The sequence below is a fragment of the Drosophila melanogaster genome, chromosome X, assembly GCF_000001215.4.
Source record: "Drosophila melanogaster chromosome X".
Classification (NCBI taxonomy): domain Eukaryota; kingdom Metazoa; phylum Arthropoda; class Insecta; order Diptera; family Drosophilidae; genus Drosophila; species Drosophila melanogaster.
In genome coordinates, this window is record NC_004354.4 from 2,515,469 (window position 1) to 2,535,097 (window position 19,629).

The 19,629-nt window shown below is 42.2% G+C and overlaps 1 protein-coding gene across 24 annotated transcripts in view; it reads right to left on the reverse strand.

The window, feature by feature from the left end:
• Window positions 1-19,629, reverse strand: part of trol (terribly reduced optic lobes) — a 74,968-nt gene that overhangs the window by 45,009 nt on the left and 10,330 nt on the right. For 14 of the 24 annotated variants that reach the window (NM_001297893.2, NM_001031864.4, NM_001297896.2 and 11 more), the window contains exons 3-7: window positions 8,418-8,934; window positions 8,171-8,348; window positions 7,937-8,100; window positions 6,756-6,953; window positions 6,066-6,320 (exon numbers count right to left, since the gene is read on the reverse strand). In NM_001297893.2, the coding sequence (NP_001284822.1) occupies window positions 6,066-6,320; window positions 6,756-6,953; window positions 7,937-8,100; window positions 8,171-8,348; window positions 8,418-8,934 (1,312 nt within the window). Of the gene's footprint in view, window positions 1-2,045; window positions 2,180-6,065; window positions 6,321-6,755; window positions 6,954-7,483; window positions 7,604-7,936; window positions 8,101-8,170; window positions 8,349-8,417; window positions 8,935-19,629 lie in introns of those variants that run through there. The other 10 variants (NM_001031862.4, NM_001258562.3, NM_001414086.1 and 7 more) reach the window with 3 other exon arrangements.

The window sequence follows — 19,629 nt, forward strand, 5'->3', positions numbered from 1 at the left end:
CAAAAAGTTGTTCGCCAGCGGGCCGGAGAGTATGTTTCAATTAACCGAGCATTAAAGGAATGCTTTTAGTTTGTCCAAACGGTAAGTGGTCTTCAGCCTCCAGCCGGCAGCGTTTTGGCCAAGTTTCGAGTTACCCAACCCAACATGTTACGCATAATAAATTGGCGAATTGCACCGCCGCCAACACACACACACAATGAAGGCTTTTCGTTAATGAGATGCTCCGGCAGATTCCATTCACCCAAGATGCATTCATCCCAAAATCAACGAGTTCGTGAGTCCACGAGTCGATGATTCCAGGGAGAACCAGGGAGTACCAGTGAACCAGGAGCCGCTAGATGTTAATGATGAGTTTTTGGAGTCATTAGAAACTCAAATTGCGGCCAAGTTTTTAGCCAAACTCCCGCATCGCCTTCATATTAACAGTCATTAAAATTAATGATGCATATAGTGCTTTCTTTATCTAATGTCCGTTTAAGACCGCCAAGCGGCGAGTGCATTCATTGCAGAAAGCAGCGGGCTTAAATCAAAATGCACATCCTTTGAATTGAAGGCGATGTCTTTGAGGATGCCCAATTATCAAAATGATTGCTCTGTGAATCTAATAATTTAATTTTTTTGGGTGAAATTCTTGCAAAGATCTTTGTTCTAAATCAAGTTAAAAAGGTTATTCGAATATCCTAACGATGTATAAAACATTTCGATTCGATGTATCTCAAAAGCGTAGAGTACCATTTCATGCTCTCAATTAAATTCTCTGAAAGTACAAAATCCTTCTTAAAAGTCAAGTTTTTCAGAAACAACAAATACTTCGCTCTAACAACAAATATTGGTCAAATTGCCATGGGAATAAGTGCGCACGTTGCAGAAACTTTGCTCACTTGTTTTCCCATAAGCCCGGCAAGACGATCCGCGACGATCCTGGCATTATAACATTGGAATTAGCATTATTATTCTGCCGAGCGAAGCAAATTGCATTTGACAGACAGACAAACAGACAGATAGACAGACAGGCAGGCAATGAAGTGAGCAGGGCTGAAGAGTCCAACTGAAGAATTCAGTTTTGAAAATCCGAAAAAATCGGAGCGCACTCCGAAAATAGCCTGGCTTCATCCATATTTGGTCGCTTATTTTTGTCAGCCCCCGGCGGAAAATTTGTCAGCACCCTGCTCCCGCATTCTTTCGATTTTCCCAGCTATTTTGGGGCATGGCTAATCGAAGTCGCGGGTGTTTCGATGGCGAGCAATCAGTGTCAGAAATATTTAACATTTTGTCCCTCGCCTGTTTGTTTTTTGTATCCACCGAACGAGATTTATTTGCCCAATCTCTCCTCGGCAACTCCGAACTTCTTTGATTGAGATTTACGACCTGGCAACAGGCGACGGTAATGTGCAATCGAATCGAATCGAATCGAATAGCATCGCATCACATCGCATCACAATCACAACATTAATGGCATTAATAGCATTAATAGCAGTCACCTTAAATGCAACCGCAAGAGCAACAATAACAAACAATAACCACAAGATGTCAGCTCGCTAAATTAATAACCGATGGCAAATATTTGGTTTCGTTCCATTCACAATGAGTGAGCTGAGCAAACATTGTTTGGTCTAAATGAGTATTTGGCTCGATTTTCACTGATCTTGTTCGATGGTCTGTCATTCAGGCATATATTTTGAGTATACAGCTGAATTTAGGCAGATCATTTTCGAGGCAAAAAAAAAAAAATAAAGGATATCATGAAAATATGAACTATAGATTGGGTAAGTACTCTGGTTTTTGGGGTCTTTTGCAGGATGCTTTGTCTTTCGATTGTAACAAAAGCCTTTTATTTTAAAAAATCTCAACTATCTGCTTAAAAACTAAAAGAAAAAGATCTGCTAATCAATGAGTATTCACGGGAAAATTATAGTTTCGCACTGAGCTGAGATCACAACGCACAGAACAGAATTTTCAGAGGATTTCGCACACCAAAGGCTGTTTTTTGGTTTTTTTCAACACAATTGAAAAAAAAAAATTATTACAAAAAAAATGTGGATTACACGTTTCTCGAACAACGACTGGGCCGACTTCTTGAAGAATCGAATCGAGAGTAAAGGATGTTTTTTTTGATACTGTTGAGCTGGAGCCAAAGTCGCGCCAACGTAACGCACACGCAAACGCTTCACGTTGAACTGAACTGAAAATGCAAAAGCCTCGCAAGCGTTCGTTGAGCAGGCGTAGCGGAATGTTGCCCAGCTGCGCCGACAATGTTGCCCGTGTTGCCAAGCATCTCAATGGAAATGACAACTCTCGGAAGATGACCAAGGGATGTTTCGAAAGATGCATGGTTAATATTGAATACTATATAAGTGAGGACGAGGATATAGAGCACGCTACAAGTACATTTCTCAATTATGATTTAAATTTCATTAAATACTTTCAAAACATTTGAATACGTTACGAAGTCCACTCTACACTTTACTTTCTTTTTATTCGGTTGCCTTTCATATAAATATAACTAATTCTGTGGGAAAATATGCTCTAATGGCAACATTGCTGCGGCCTTAAATGTTGATGGCAAAACTGGGAACACGAATACAAAAGCCGAAGGCCGAAGATGACGACACCGGGCGCACCACACGTATAAAACCCGAACAGAACGGAACCCGAGCATTTGCAAAGCAGCCAACCAACCAGGTGAAAGCAACATGCTGCCGAAGGTTCGCCTTTTTCTGCCCGCAACATGTTGCTGCCGTCGGGCTAATTTTGAAAATGCTGCGCTTGCGCCAAAGGTTTAAATTAAATCGAATTTTATACATTTTGCAGCCAATTTTCACACATTTGGTTCGTTAACTATTAGTTACCTTTATTGCTGACACTCTACGCTGTGCATAGAAGCCAGGAAGCAGTGCCAACGGAAGCAACAACGGCGCAACAAGCTTTTCACTTTTTCACTTTGCAACACAATCAACGTTTATGCGCATGCTGTGAACTCGAATAAAATGTTTCGATGGCATAGCTAAGAAAAAAAAAATGTTTGCAAGTAAAACCTTTTCCGTTCAAGAATGTGAACGTAAGTAACTAGATTTTCGAAAATAATTGAAAAGGAATACAAGTTGTTGCAAACAGCAGACGTGTAAACGCAACCAAGGGCACACATTCGGGCAAAGCTCATCAGACATGCACAACTCCCCGGGGGGGCGGGGCCGTGGCAGGGGGAGTGGCATTGTTTGCTGTTATGCTTTTTTATGATTTCAGCAGATTTTCCGCAGTTCTTCGATTCGAAGGGTAGTTGCAAACTACAGTAGCTCTTGCTCCACAAATTATTTATTATGTTTGCGGCATAGAAAGATGGCTAATTTCCAGATTGTAAGAGCATCGAAAGCATATAAAACATACACATTTTACTGATTACGCAGCAAACTTGACTTTTCGACGTGGCGCCTCAATTTACCATTATAAATATTTCAAATATTTTTATAGGGTATCTGTGGTTTCGCTTTCTATTTGCCCATTCTAACCATTCTATATATTTTGTCTGCCCCCTTTGTTTTGCTATCTGCTGGCTTGTGTACTTCTTTCTTGGCTTAATTTTCGCCCTTTTTGGCGCTCGGCGAGAAAAGAAAAGCGTTGGCTGGCAAATTCAATTTGCATATGTGTGGCCACCTAGATGTTGCCCACTTTCCTTGTCCATTTGAGCATTGTGCATTGTTTTGCACTGATTTTTGTATTCGCTGCCAACTACTAGCTACATACGTGTGTGCTGGGTGAGCACATTGAAATCTGCAGCCATTTAACACAGTTCAGGCAACTGAAGCCGCTAATTGACTCGCGCGCAAAAAAAAAAAAGCAACAAAAAAAAAACGAGCGGGAAAAGTGCAAGTTGTCTTTGCCAAATTTAATCAACAAAAAAGCCAATGCAGCCGCAAAAGCGCACAAAAAATATGTGCTTCATAAATTCAACTTTGAATACCAAATTACAAAATTTTCTGGGGAGCCGTGGACGAAGGGCGGTAATTACATTTCCCAACTATGTACATGTATGTATTTATGTATGTATGTATGTATGTATGTATGTACGTTGCACAATCATAAAAGCGGAGGCGCACCAAACACAATTCGAGCTTCAAGCGCAAGCTGTGCACAGCTTCCATTGACGCACTTTCGAAACCATCCCAAAATCCAAGGAAATCTCGAATTTCAGAACAGCGACAACGACGAGAGTGTAATGGCAAACGAGAATATCACTCAAATGCGAAGCGTGTGGAAATACGTATGTACATGTGTTATTTCTGCATTGAAATCCACCAATATTGTCTTCATTAACCCAAATAATGCCAGAGCAAAGCGGAGCAGCGCTGAAGAGCGCAATTTAAGGTCAAGCAGTGTGAATCGCGAGCATTTATCACATGTTTATCTATGTGTCTCATTAGTCAAATTATTGAATTCGTTTTGATAAATTTCTTAATTGCCAAAAGAAGTCACGCCTAACTATACCAACTAATTCCAGCGCATCCCATTTCCCACCCATTTCCCCCCAGCTGCTTTTCCCCCTCGAATGCCCCCCAAAGTGGAGTGTTGAAAATTCATTAAATTTCCAAGGACACAACTTTTTTCGGGGCTCTGTTTTTTTTTTTTTTTTTTTGGTGCGTGTGTGCCATTTGGTGTTCGGTGTTGGGCGTTTGGTTTTTGGTGGGTGGCGACCTCCGACATTGCATTTAATCTCGTTGACAGCACTTAACACGCCCCCAAAAGTAGTAAAAGCGAGCTGGGAATCTACTAGCTGGATATAAGGAGTCAGGACTCGTGTCCCTCGACTTGGGGGTGGTTCTTGTTGTTCTTGCAGTGCGAGAGGATTATTTAAGTTTATAATACGCTTAGGGGTAATTTTAATCTGTTGCAAATTGTTTTTGCTGTTAGCTGTCGACAACACAGTGCAGCTCCCACCCAAAATGGAAATATATAAACAGCATAAAAAAAACACACACACACACACACAACACACACACTCTCTACGGACACACACACTGCCTGTCAGACCTCAAATCACCATCTATATAACATATTTTTTTCTCCCGACTTTTGTGGCATATTTCATGGATATTGTAATCTGGTTTTTTGGCTTGCTACAATTGCGGTTCGTGCTGGCTGGTTGCGTTGCGTTGGGGGTGAGAAGTTGGTTTGTAATTTCACTTTTTGGTAAAACGCTTGTTTCGCCTTTTTGTCTCCGCTGCTATTTACATTTATGTTTTTTGATTTGCGCTGCAATGTGCACAGCATGAGGTTGCTTGGATGGCCAAGGAAGCGGAATGAAGTTGGTAAGCGGATACAAAGTGTTCAGGGTCAAAATTTCAAGTAGCAGCAGTAGGTTTCTAAAAGTGCTAACTTAACTTGCTTAACTTATCGCTGCGATGAATAACTCATGCAAAACTCGAAACTCAGAAAAAGATCCAGTGAATTGCAGAAACAGTTTTGCATTATACTAAATTATCGAAATTTACTGCCTCTTTACTCATTTGGCCCAAATGCCCAAAATGTACATTAACCGGATTGGAGCGTATTCGATTACGTGCCCAAAGACGCCGCCTAATGGATACCAAAAAAAAAATTCCGATGCATTCGAAATCCATTAGAAAATCAAATATTTAACCCAATTGCCTGCCCGCGAAAAAGGAACTTTATTCAAGTTGAAAGAATACAGCAATGAGCAAAAGTCCATAAATAAAATACAAAAGATATTACAAAGAACGAAATGAACTGGCCGGCATGAGTGGCACTCGGTGGAAATATTTGATTATCGGGCCAATTAATATGCGGAATTTATTTGGCCCATTACAAAGAGCATAGTTCTGGTTGCGAACTACTGAACGAGCGTCGAGATCATGAGATCACCCAAATTAGGCGAATGCGAACGAACAGAGATCCCAAATCCCAAAAGAGTTCCCATGCAGCAAACTATCAAAAATCAACAACAACTATATGTTGTATCAGCCCGAACCCAAAGGTACAAAATAATATCACATACAAGAAAATCAAGAATCAATCAAACAAAATGACGCAAAATAATCAATAGAACTTACCATTGGCTTCCGGGACTTGGGGTTCAGGTTCTTGTTCTGGTTCAGACTCAGGCTCAGGCTCAGGTTCGGGTTCGGGTTCGGCCTCTGGTTCAGATTCCGGTTCAGGCTCTGGCTCTGGTTCAGGCTCTGGTTCTGGTTCTGGCGCATTAATGCAGCCAGCCTCGTCGGTCTGATCCAGACAATCGATACTTCCATCGCAGCGTTTTTTGAGCTCCAGACACTTATCGTCGCACTTGAACTGATCTTCAGTGCAAACTGAGGCGCGACAAAAAAATTAAAATGAGATGCGAAATAAAATCAAAATTGAATGAAAACAATATAAAAAGCCAAATCAAATGTAAGTGAACGAAAACTAAGTTCTAGAGTGAAAAGTTGTCATGCATAGAGCTGCAAAACGGGAACGACTTGAATCTACATATATTTATTTTGCAGATCCTCGAAAATATACAGAAAATCATATCAGAAAATCTCTAAATAAAGAGTTTTCTATTGTATATGTATCCACTGTTTTGCAGCTCCATTGACGTAAAGACGTTAAGAATTAGAAGAAACATTAAGCTATTTGATGAGCCCCCTTTGGAATGGTTTTTTTTTAGTATGGAGATGTGCGGATCGAACAATGCCAAACGATCGATGATGAGTTGAAAGACCTTTCGTTATGATCTGTTATTAAACTCCCGCGACATTTACCATTTGGATAGTTGCAGTACTCTTCGTCCTCGCCATCGGGACATTGGATCTCTCTATCGCAGCGCATTTCATCGCAAATGGTTTTTCCGCTCCGGGGACAGGTGAAGGTGGCGTCTCCACGACAGCTGGAGTCATCGCTACCAGAGCCCTCAACCTCTTCCTGGGGCAATGTAACATCGATTGCCTCTTCCTCGATATCTGTGAGGTCACAAAGTGGATTAGCTATTGGACATTGAAGTTCTGGTTTCTCCGTTTTTTTTTTCCCAAGACATAAATACAGGATTTCGGACAGAGATCACAGAAATGGAAATAGAGCGAATGGAGCGGATGGCATGAAGCGGCACAACTATTGATGATGAGGGACGTTCACGGAGGTCAAGAGATCACATAGAGGTCACACATACACAAACAGGTCACCATTCAAAGCACAATTACGTAGAGGTCCACTCCGGATGTCACTTTAAACTCAACTCATATTAACGAAATTATTGAAATTTTTGCAATTTTTCTCAACATATAACCGCAGAGGAGAACCAAAATTTGTGTTCTTCACAAGGCTACATGCCTAATTCTAGGAAATACTTTGAACAAAAAAACCAGAGCAGACCCACACTCGTGTTAGCAAATATTAAAAATTATTTTCGCGCTGCGAGCTTTGCCGGGTTAATCACACATGGGGCAATCTCGTAATTTTCGGTTTATCGTTATCCATCGGTGTGTGGACAAACCTTGGGTTTCGGTGGTTGGTTTTCTGTCAAAATCATCGTATCCTGTATTTTGCTCATGGAAGAGAGTAATATGCGGTTCCACAAAGCCCACATCCAAATGTCGAACTGATTCTTCTGTCACTTTTGGGTTTGAACATTGATTGATTTTCAAGGGTTTTCGAGTAGAGAAAGAATTTGGGTATCGTGATTTGTATTGACGGAGTGGGATGCAAACGGATAGAAGAATTATGCTAAGCAGTACGTTTGAAGCCCGAAACAATCAAAATATATATATCGAAACGTACAATGTATCTGCCAGATAATTCTTGTTGCACCTAAAGTGGGCTTCACCAATTTGCATCCGCTACTCCGGGAATTTGAAAGTTAAGGTTGCTACAAGCTGCTACAAGCTACACCAAAGCTACGTCGTAGAAAGTCGCTGAAGAATATAGCTATGGATTTATAGGAACTTACCACTAGATTCAGTGAAGGAAAATACGCCATCGGTAGCGGCGCTCAAGTTTTCGATACGATTATAGACATTCAGTTGCTGCTGCAACTTACTTCCAAAGTCGTTGACCGAAGTGGGCAGCTCTATTCTGAGTTGCACGCGAATTTTGAAGTTATCATTAGTGGGTCTGAAAGATAATCGATTTGATTAGCATAAGCAATATCGAACGAGCTTCGAGGACATGTGCTTGCACTCACTCAACGCGCTCCAGTGTGCTGCGAATTTCCTGCTCCTCGTCATCGTTACCTTCGTAGTTGCTGTGGAAGAAGTTGCGCAGATCATCGTCCAGAAGTTTTTGCAGGTTCTGGAACTGTACGCTTTCTCGATCTCTGTATTCGTTGTCATAAGGTTCGTTAACGACGAAGTAGGTACGATCTAATCGAAAGAGAATAAACACAGTTTTCATTATCAAATATGATCAAATATCATATAGATTACGCTTACAGAGAGTTGTATCCTCCTCGTGATAGCCGGATGCCTCGTTCTCGTCGTAAAGGTCCGATGCCCGCTTGCGAGGATCGGTGGCGCGGTTGAAGACAACATGATTGGTCCGTTTGACCAAGCGCTGTTTCTCCAGTTGTCGCTCCATTCGCATTTGCTTCCAGCGGTTGTGGTCCTCCTTTTGTCTGCGGCGCAGTTCTTTTTGCCGATTAATCGCATCGCGATTCCTTTGCGACCGCTCACGCTGTTGTCGTCGTCCCCGTTCCTGATTGTCGTCGGAACCAAATAAACGGTTTATGGAACGGCGAACGCGATGGACACTCTGGCTGAACCAGTTGCCAGTGGGCAAGTCTTCCTCCTCGGACTTGGTCTCCATGGGCTTCAGTGTCTCATCGACATCGTCCAGTAGGCCGTCGTCAATGTCATCACCCATGAGCTGCCACTCGGAATCGTTGATGCCCTGCAGCGACTCATCATCTGCCAGCATAAAATCTTGGTCATCGCCAAGATTTGAGATTTGCTAAAATGGCAGATACGATTGAATCATATTAGTTCAATAGCCGTGAGTGGATATATGTACAACAAATTCAATTAAATCAAACATTTAAATATTATACCCTATTAATACCGTGCACTTATTTCTTATTAAAGCTGCACAGTTTCCTTCATTTTCCCTTCCCACTGCCGTTTTGGTGCAGCTTTTCTTAATTATTTTCTAGATGTTGCAAAGAAACTTTGTCTTTGGGTTGTTGTCCATGCTAAGCAATGTAAGTGACTGCTAAGGTTTGAGAGCAATTGTGTCTCGGCTAAGGTTTCACCACAGTTACAAAATATAACAGTACTGTTAGTCCAAACATCCATGTGGGCTTGAAAAATGTTATTTTATCTTTAGTAATTATTTTATCGAAGTTTTTTGATCTTAAAAAATCAAAACTTTTGTTCTTAGCACTTAGATCTCAACAAGTCAGCGAAAGTATTATCAAGTTTAAGACTTAGAGCTGTTGTTTTTACAAAGCCTTTTCTAAAACAACTAAGTACAAACCCCCCCTTCCTGGTTTTCACCCACTTCCGATCTATTTCGGTCGACTTTTTAATTGAGCATTGATTTCAAGTGTCAATTCCTCTTCTCTTTCTTTTCGGTAATCGGTTCTGGCTCTATTTTCCCAAACTCTTATTATGTCTTACTTCCCCCACCTACCCACCTATTCTTCTGTTGAGTGGAAGTGTCAGGAAAAACGCGTGCTACGTCATATTTATTGTTGCCTGTGCTGATAAAAAGCACTTGCCCCGCATGTTCAACATGTGCCACACGCACACAATACAGCCCCGCCTCTTTTAGCCAGGCCACCGCCCCATTTCGACGTACCCACGCCCCTGATCCCCTCAAGAAAGATCATATCTGGCCACGAAATCGATGTTCGATGCTTTTCCTTGCCCCAGAAAAAACTTTTCTTTTGCTCAGCTCTTCTTCCCACGTTAGTTAATACTAACTATTTTAGTTTCTTTATTTCAAATTCAGTTGATTACTTTTCAAAATTTCTAACTGAAAACCGATTTTACCCCACCGAATGTAGACATTTCGTGGAGCAAAGAACCGCCGACTGACTAAGTCGTGATTTTTCGCAGTGTGATAAATGGTATGTGGGCCAAATGTGCATGGCCCGAGCACCTTCTATCCTCTTATCGAAATGCTTCGATAAACTAAAAAGATAATGGAAAGACATAGGGAATGGCAGATAGCATATATATGTAGGTGGGAAAAAAAAGGTGGAAACATATGGAATGGAGTACTTTCGTTTCAACAGAATAATTCAAGTATTCAGTTCGGTAGAAATATCAATAGAGTCAACCTTACTTCACACACTGATGTACATTTTGATGCCATTTCATCAGCATCTTTATTTACATACAAAATACGTACGTAACTTGCTTAAAATCAAAGTTGAAACAACTTCAGTGACAAATTTCGCCGGATTGTTTGGGTTTCATTGTTGTTTTGAGTTTTAAGTGTTGTCTGCGCTGTGTCTGGTTTCATTTTTTCGGATGTCTGGTTGCCCGGCGGGGTGGAAACTGGGTTGCTTCGTGTGATTTTTTGGCCAAACGTCTGGGCTGCCTTATGAAGCTGCATAGTCACGTGCCACGACTTTGGAGTTGGCCATGTTTCCTGGCAAGTTTGCGCTTGTTTGGTGTGTGTTACACATAATAATAATGCTGCTGAAATCAGGTCTTAGCTATCGACATCACGATACAGAACGCCGTCAATCGATTTGCGGGCACATAAATTATTAACTTGAATGATTAGCTTCAACTTTTAAAAATAATGAACATTTTGATGTGTTCTCAACCTTTAAATCTCATTCCGATCACCAGCCGATTCCAGACCCATGAGAATGGGAAGGGGTTGGGATGGGATGAGTTGGCATCTGCTGCCCGTTTATAGCCCCCCATTTTAGATGGCCAGTCCGAATGCTTGACACAGATTCCTGGCGTTTATTGTGATTACTCGAGCTGTTCGCTAATGCAAAAACCAGCATGGCCTGATCACTACAGTGGCTGCCAAACTGTACCGCCCACCGAGCCAATCAAATGTACAGTGAATTTAGAATGCAATACCTTGCTTCGTTTATATTCCAAAGTGGGCTATAATCTGCATATATATTCACTTATACACTTGCTTAGTAAAAGTAAATACTTAACATAGCTTCCTTTCATTTTGTATTATTTAAGTTGCATGTAGGCAGTAACAAATGCATTGCATCTTTTGCGGCCGCCACTGTATAAATGCCATATGCAATCCCAAATGAGTGTCGAAATGAATTATTACGCATACGCAACGTGCGAACGGCGAAAATAAATAAATACGCTGGCGTGGAAACAATGAGAAATGTTATTTATTTGCCCGCCCAATTAGATGACAACAACGCAGTGTCCTTGATCCCATTTCTGTGAAATGCATCTGCATGTGCATGTGCATCTGTATGTGCTAGATGCAACTGCATCTAGATTTATGCAAGTGAAAAAAGAAGGGGATAAGAAGAAAGGCAGAGGAGGAAAATAAGCAGACAGAATGCCTGGCCACTGTCAATTGTCTCAACTTGTTGCTCGCGTTTGTGTTTGTGGCCAGCCACCAAGTGGGTCAGTTTGGGGCGGAAGGTCGCGATTTGCACCACCCACACCAGCTACATCAGCCACACAAGCCACAACACACCCGTCATGAAATCAGTGTGCGTGCATTGAACCCCCAAATGGACAAGGCATTTTTTTTTTTAACCTTTTTGGCTTTTCTGTACTTTTGCCTGCCGGGCCTCATTTCCTGCAAGACAAATTACACATCGAGACCATGGCCACTCCCCCTTTTTGGCCAGTCATAAATTTGGCGCACATATGTGTGCTGGCAATTTATTTTCATCATGTTCAAAAATCGCAGCAGACAACCAGCCAATTCTCGTTAAATCGATCGCAAACACATCGAGAAATATTTCCCTCCGCCTTCGGGCGGCAAAAGCCGAAAGAAAAAGTTATTGACTAACTGACTGACTGACTGACTGACTGCGCACATTTTGTGGCCAAAAGGCACGCCAGACGGTGGGCGGTTGTCCTGAGGGCGTGGCATGACTCGCCGTCCACAATAGACCCCATGAAAATGAAAAGCAAACAGCATGGATATAGGATGCAGGCCATCCTCCTTTGTGCTCCACTATATATGTTCCAATTGGTTTTGAAATTTTCAAGATCCATATATATAAATACTCGAATACTTCAATTTTAAAAGAACTAAAATAATTTAATATTTAGCCATATTACTATTTTACCAAATGGTAACCATAATTCCGCCGCAAAGAGTATTGCGAATTAGACAGAATGAGACACTGTCTCTGCTAGGAACACATGTGTGCCAGAAGCCAACTTTATGCTTTGGCCACAATTATCCCAGAAAATCGAAGCAGGGGCAATGGAAATGGTACTGGGAACTGGAACTGGAGGAGGTGGAGGAGGAGGAGGAAAAGTTGGGGCAGGAAATTTGGGAGGTGGAAACATGTGAAAATTTGATTAAAAACTAGCGTCAAGGTAATTGCCCGGCGAACACAGACAAACGAAATTCCTTTTCCTCCCTGAAAGAAGTAACCAGAAAATTGCGCATACGCCGTGTGGTTGCGGCGAGGTGGCGATGTGAAGATGGTGACGTTGGATGTGGAAAGTGCATCGAGTGACATCAAGCCGAAGAATCTAGGTATGTGGAGCAAGTGCAAAGCAATTGACGCCGTAATCCTCCGCCTAGAGAAGATTGCGCCGTCAATCATCATTGCAAGATTGCGAGCCAGAGATTCCGATTCCGCTGGGAGCGACCGACCTGGCTGCCCGGGAACTTGGGGACTTGTGGACTTGGGTACCCACATTTATATGCAGCTGAAGATTCCGATTCCGATCCCGAGTGCCCGCTCACAGCAGGAAATATTTAGCGCTGCGCTCTTGTGTATCATGATGTGCTTAATTAAACTGTACGTTTCAGCAATTGCTTTGATTTAATTAGTTTTACCCCATATCCATATCGTTCTCCGTGGGCGTCAATGGAACTCGGCCAACTCGGATGATTGTCATCCTTTGATTTACCCACACGCAGATTTTGCCCTGTATATTACTCGAGGGTTTGTATTAATGGAAAAGTGTGAAAATCCCATTAGTTTCAACTACGTTTTCCACTGCAACAATTTGTTTAACCTTTGGCTGTGGGGATTGGTCGATTTGCGGAGGGGGGGGGGGGGTGGTTTGGATTCCTGGCCCCACTGACTTTCAGCTAATTCTCCCATGGAAGCCTTTCATTTCGCTGACATAAACAAATAATTCAATTCAGCTGCCGCGCTGATTGCCACTAGGAACTGACCTGTTGTTTTTATTCCTATTGTTATTATTTACTCTGGGCAAAGATCTCGGACTGAACCCATGAACCAACCACCTGCTCATCCAGAATCTCTGGATGTGGAATGCACTTACAATGGGGAGGAAATTAGATTTCGCAAAACAATGGGTGTATGTATGTTCTGAGTGCTATTCAGGTGCTATTTCAATGTTCGCCCTTTAAATATACATACATATATGCACAAACACCCCATTTGGTTTCGCAGCATACCCATTACAGGGTATCTGCACTGACACCTGCTCCAGCTTTGATTTGTTGTGGCCTTTGTGCGGTGGCAAGAAGCAGGCTAAAGTTCAGCTCAGCTGAACGAGACAATGTTGTTGACGCTAATATTTATGTTTTGTCTTCCATTTTATTATGCTGCACAAACTCATTTAAATGTTTGAAGCCACTCCAAGGTTGTCACGTCGCTTGGCCAAAAAGTGAGGGAAAAGGCAGCGGAAAAATATAGAGGAGTACAGAGTATAAAAAAGAAGAAAAAAAAACATGGAGGAGCACGCTTGGCGACTGTTGATCCTGGGCGCTTTGATGTCTCTGTGTGATTCCTCCTCCTCCTCCTCGTCCTCCTCCTCCTCCTCCTACATTTCCCTCCTCTCCCACCATCGCGTCGAAAAGGGCCAAAAGAATCTGGATGCCGCTCACGTTTTGGCAATTTCTCATAAAACAAACGACCATTAACGCCTTTAAGTTGTCGGCAGCATTTTGCCAGCTTCTCAACCCCCTCCACCCACCACCACATCACTATCATTCCCGCTGTTATTTTTTTTCTTTTTTTTCTTTTTTGACATCAGGCTTGAGACTTGAGGCTTCTTGGCCGGCTTGGTTGACTTGGTTCGTGCCTCATATTAAGTTGTCAGCCAGCTTGAGCCACTCCCCCCGCCTCTCCCCTCCCCGCCTGGCCCACTGACTGACGATATATATACATATATATATATATATATATGTCGCTCAGGAAGTGCACTTACTTTGTTGCTGCTGGTCCTACTAAGCCCCGTTTAATGGGCGAATTTTGTGCTTTCCTCAGGGCTGCATACACGCAGAGAAATGATTTCGAGTATTTGCACATAACAAATAAACACTTTCAACTTCTCAGTTTATCTTAAATACAAAATTGTGTATTTCCCCTTTTGATTTCCCCTACTACTTTGCACTCATTATTTCTCTCAGTTGATTGAAACGATTGCAGGGCAAACTATCGATGCTGCAGCGAAGGATCCCGATCCCAACCACCCACAAAAATCCAACCCAAAACAGCAAGCCCACTACTAGCCACCACCCACAGACCACATCCACCCACCCGCCGACCGCCGACACAACAAAGCCAATTTGCGTGCGTAATTTGCGGCACTTAGAAGCTACGTGACAATGATGCGGATGCCGCCTGCGGATGTCCTCATCCTGCCACTTTCAGGTGCCTTTGGCTGTCATTTGTCTGCATTAGTGGCCGCAAGAAGAGCAAAAACAAAAACCAAACCAGTAGCAGTCCATCAATTTGCATTACTTGCCCACCTGAACTGAGAGTTTTCGGCCCGCCGACAATTGCGCCTAATTAATGCGTCTAATTAGGTTACAAATTTGTGGGCAAAAGTGTAATCATAAAGAGGCCCGAAATGCAAACGATGTTTTGTCAATATTGCACGCATTAATTGCGATCGTTTAAAAACCAAGTTCAATTACCATTGATCCTTTTGAAGAATACTATATATGTATATATATATTGTTGCTTCGGATTTTCACATTTTATTTTTTCCCGATTTTCATTTCAGCTCTCACGGACCAAAAGACTTGGGATATTTATTTAGTGCGCATTTGTTGTTTGGCTGTTACGATTGTTGCTAACTTTTATGACCCATGTTCGCCGCATTTTCGTGGCTCCTAACATACGGTTCGTTCTTATTTCGTATTTCAATGTTTTTATGGCCTCTTGTTTTGACATTCATGCATATTTTGTAATAATCTTAAACTGAGTAATAACCCCTTGTGCCTTCTCTTGGTTATCGCATTTTATGGTACCACGTGTGTCACGGCACCTCTTATCCATCAGAATTTTATATGGTGATCTGTTTGGCTAAAGACATACCACAATGTGTAGCGTTTTCATTAAATCTATTTTATTTGACAGCCCAATAATGGGAAATGCTTATACACACATATGTACATACATCTTGTGTCTTCAATTTGCTTACATGTGTTCTTCATCTATTTTCAGATGATGAAATGGTGACCCCGCACGGAAAAAGTTCCAAATAGTTTGTCAGATCGTTTGTTGGGTCGCCTTTTGATTGCCGTTTATTTATTCAAATAAAATGGAATTGGAATTGAAATTGAAATTGCTTTATTGGCGGGCGGCAGCAGGCACACTCGCCGAAAAACTTCGTTCCCCTTCTCACGCTTATCGTTTAGTTTAAAGTCCCAATGGCCTCAATTTTCCTCATGTGTGTGTGTGTGTGTGAATTCTTTTTGTTTAATACTCTTTTCTTGCTTTTGTAGCTGATTATGAAAGGCGATTCGTACATATCGTCCATATGTATATTTTCACAAAAATGCGTGCGCCTGCTGCGTGGATCCAGATCCAGATCCATTCGGATCGGTCGCATTCGTTTTGAGGAAGTGAATTCGAATTTCAATGACTTGAACTTCTATAAAAAGCATTTACGCAATTTGTTCTTCAGCTGTTCAGCTCAGGCTGCTGAATCAAATTGTTGCTAATGTTGATATTGTTGCTATTGCTATTGTTGCCGCTGGACTGCTCGGTGCGTTTTATTACACACATTTTGGTTTCGCCTTATTTATGGTCGACCGTTAGCTGATAACGAGCACTTGGCTACAGCGATATGGCGATGCCACAAGTAGTAGTAAAAGGCGCACAACCTCTGATAACTGATTACGATTATTGAATGAATATTAATTAATGCCAACAAATTTGCAGCGAGACACTGGCAAAAACGCAATTGAATGAAGTTTGTCCCTTTGGAAATATATGTACTTTCACTTTCACTGCGCTTTTTTGTTAACAATTTTCCACAGTTTGCAGCACTTTTTTTCGCCCAGTGCCATGGAGATCTTTAGCAGGTTAATGAGACCTAAGCCAAGATATGACGCCCTGCTTAACCCTTTTTGGCCACAGCTCGAGCTTCTGTGCAGCGCAAGAAGCACGACGCTTGTCGGCTGAAACCCGAGCTCAATTAGAAAAGGCAAGTTCAGAGACTAGCTGCTATACACATCGCCATCACCATCTCCATTTGGAGCACCATCCCCATCTACATCCCCACTCCCATTCCCATTACCAACCCGAATTTGTTGCCGGGTAAAAATACTTTGGCTTCCTCTTGGCGTTGTTGGAGTGCTTCTGCTACAATTTCATTTGACCGACAACAAAAACATCGGGACAGACAGTGAGTATCAGTTAAAGTTTTGTGTCGGCAGGAACATTACTGTGGCCACGTGTGTATTCAGTTTTAATTTATCTAAACTTTTGCAAGTTTTAACTGACTGCCGTCGTCTCTGCCAGCCGCCTGCCGCCAGCCGCCATTCAACCCCTCGACCGCAATTTGCAATTTGACCTTTTAACCCCTTGGCACACGGACCTCGCCGGAAAAGCGGGAAAACCAGACGGGGCGACCTTGTAACCACAGCAACAGCATGGATCACTAAAAACGGGGAATCCCTGCAAAACGTATGCCGCATTTGCAATTCACAGATTGCAGCAGACTGAAGCTCGCGCATCCCGAAATTTCTCATCATTCGGATTCGATACGATGGCCTTTAAATGTTACTAAACATTTGATTACTGTGTTTATACCGCGATAGGTAGTAAACATTTATTTTAGTAATTTTAAAGTTTTTTTTTGCGAGAGTCGATAGAAAAGCGATGGATGCAACAGGTTGCATGTTACGGTACGAAACAAATAGAGTTAGCTGAGTCACTTAAAACATTCCGCAGATAATTCAAATGCTTACGAACATAATGAATATTATTGCCCCAATTCATTTTTTTTTTTTTTTTGTTATTAATATTTAGCTGTGTTTAGGTAAACCAACCAACTATAACATTTGCCCAGCTGCCGACGATAAGAATACGAATATAGAAGAATGTCGACCCAACTAAAATTTATTATTCATCACGAAGACAGCCCAAGGAGGTGTCCATTATGCTCGGTAGCTTATCTCCTGCTCTGGAGCCACAAAAAGGTGACTTGACTGACTGCACGACTGACTGACACAACTGCACTTGGTCACATTTCACGATAACAATAATCTAGACATCAGCGATTGGCGAGATGCATTTATGCAAACTCCAGGCGACCGATTCGCGAAACTGTGTCATTTGCATCGAACGAAAAGCTACGGAAAAAGGGGGCGCAACCGACTGGGCTATAATATTGTCGTCTACTGAGTAATTATTATTATTTTTGAAGGAAATACAAAACCAGAATGAATACTCTCGAATTCAAATTCAGCACTGCATCGAATCAGTCATATGTAAGTGCAAAAACAAAAAAAAATGCTGAAAAGCAGCAAAATTCAAAATTCAAATAAGCGGATGATGTCATAGGCTCGACGGCGAGCAGAACTTAACTATTTGCCACATAAATCAGATTGCCAGTGGCGCAAAGTGCACTGTGCAGCAATCATTATCATCGGGCCTCGACATCCCAGAGGCCCCTGTGGCCATTAATCAAAGTTCGGCCATCAAGATGTTAACATCGAAATTACAGAGTCATAAAACCGAAGAGCCGAACAAACGGCCAGCGAGCGATCTGGCGACTTTTGGGGCCAACTGCATCCTCCAACCTCCAACCTACTCCACCAACCTACTCTTGCAACCTACTCCTCCAGCTCCTCGTCCTACCGCCAGCATCTTGGTGGGCGATGCAAATCGCAAATGGCTGAGCCGCCGGCGTTTGACGCGGCATGATGATGTTGTATACGGATGAAAAAAAAAAAAAACTAAACGGCCTATAGCAAACTGTTTAAAATCGAAATGAATACATAGCCAAATGCATATAAATGCACATGTTTTTTTTCACGTGTACGTCATCCGTACGAAAGCTGAACCCACCAGCGAATTCTGCACCGCCGAGTGGGGCAAGATTCAGTCGGCATGGAGCGTGTTTAATTGCGTGCAATTTGTTTTAGACACTCCGCGGCTACCTAAGCCAGACACTTGCCACAGTGAGGACTCGTACATGTGCAACGGATAAACGCAATGGTGGTTCATGTTATTCAAGCAAGCAAACATGCGATACTTTAAGTGCTGCAGCGATTGTAACATTTTAGTTTCAGTCCTCCAACTCGAGGTACCACTGTGGCCGGCGAGCTGTGTCTATGTGGGCCAGGCTATATGTTACAGCCACTCACAATGGGCAGACGGTCGTATGAAAATTTTCGGTTTTGCATTACAGCAACTCATTAGGCACGCACAGACGCCAAGAGACGAGTGACGAACGACAAAGGGGCGGCGTTGGTGACGAAGGCGCCTCGTTGTAGGTCAGCTCGGCGGCGACTGAACTGCGCTGCTCTGCACAGAACAAAAAACTAACTGACTTGGTAAACTTCTGAATATTAAAATTGACATTAAACCATATTTTTTTTTTTTCTGTGTTCTTTGCAATTGCGTCGCCTGGTGTGTGCTTCACAGTTCAGTCGCTTTTTGCTGGTTTTTCAACTTGATTTTCCTTTATTTTGTTTGGGTTTTCAGCTTTTTTAGCTGAATGCTTTTTGTGCCTCAACTTGAAACTTAATTACCTGAGCGAGTGTGTGTGTGTGTGCAAATGGTATGAAGGCGGCACTACGCATAGTCCGCAGATTGTTTAATAGCCACATCACTCTTTACTTTATTATATTTCCATTTCAATTTCGTGTTGCCAACTTCCTTATGGGCCGAGTCGCCAGCACGTGTACCATAAGTGCTCAAGTAAGCATATTTATGATGACTCAAATGTAGGGGAAACCTAACTCGGTTGCGAGAAACGAGACTTGGAATTAGCTTCCAAGAATCCTGGCGCACAACTAACTTGAGAAGAATACGTACTCGTATATGGTTCAGATAAAAAAAAAAAAAATAAGTAAAAAGCTTTAAATTGTAACAAGTTTTTGTAACAAGCAACCATTCAATTCTCTTTACACCTAGTTAATAGCTCCAACAAGTTAGTTAATGATGCAAAAATCCAAATTTCTTTCGGTGCAAAGAAAATCGCTTTAAAGGAGTTTTGGACCACAATGATTGCCTCTGCGATGCCGGGGCCATATCTATAAATTAAATATTGACGTAGCTGGCAGTTAACTTATCGTGCC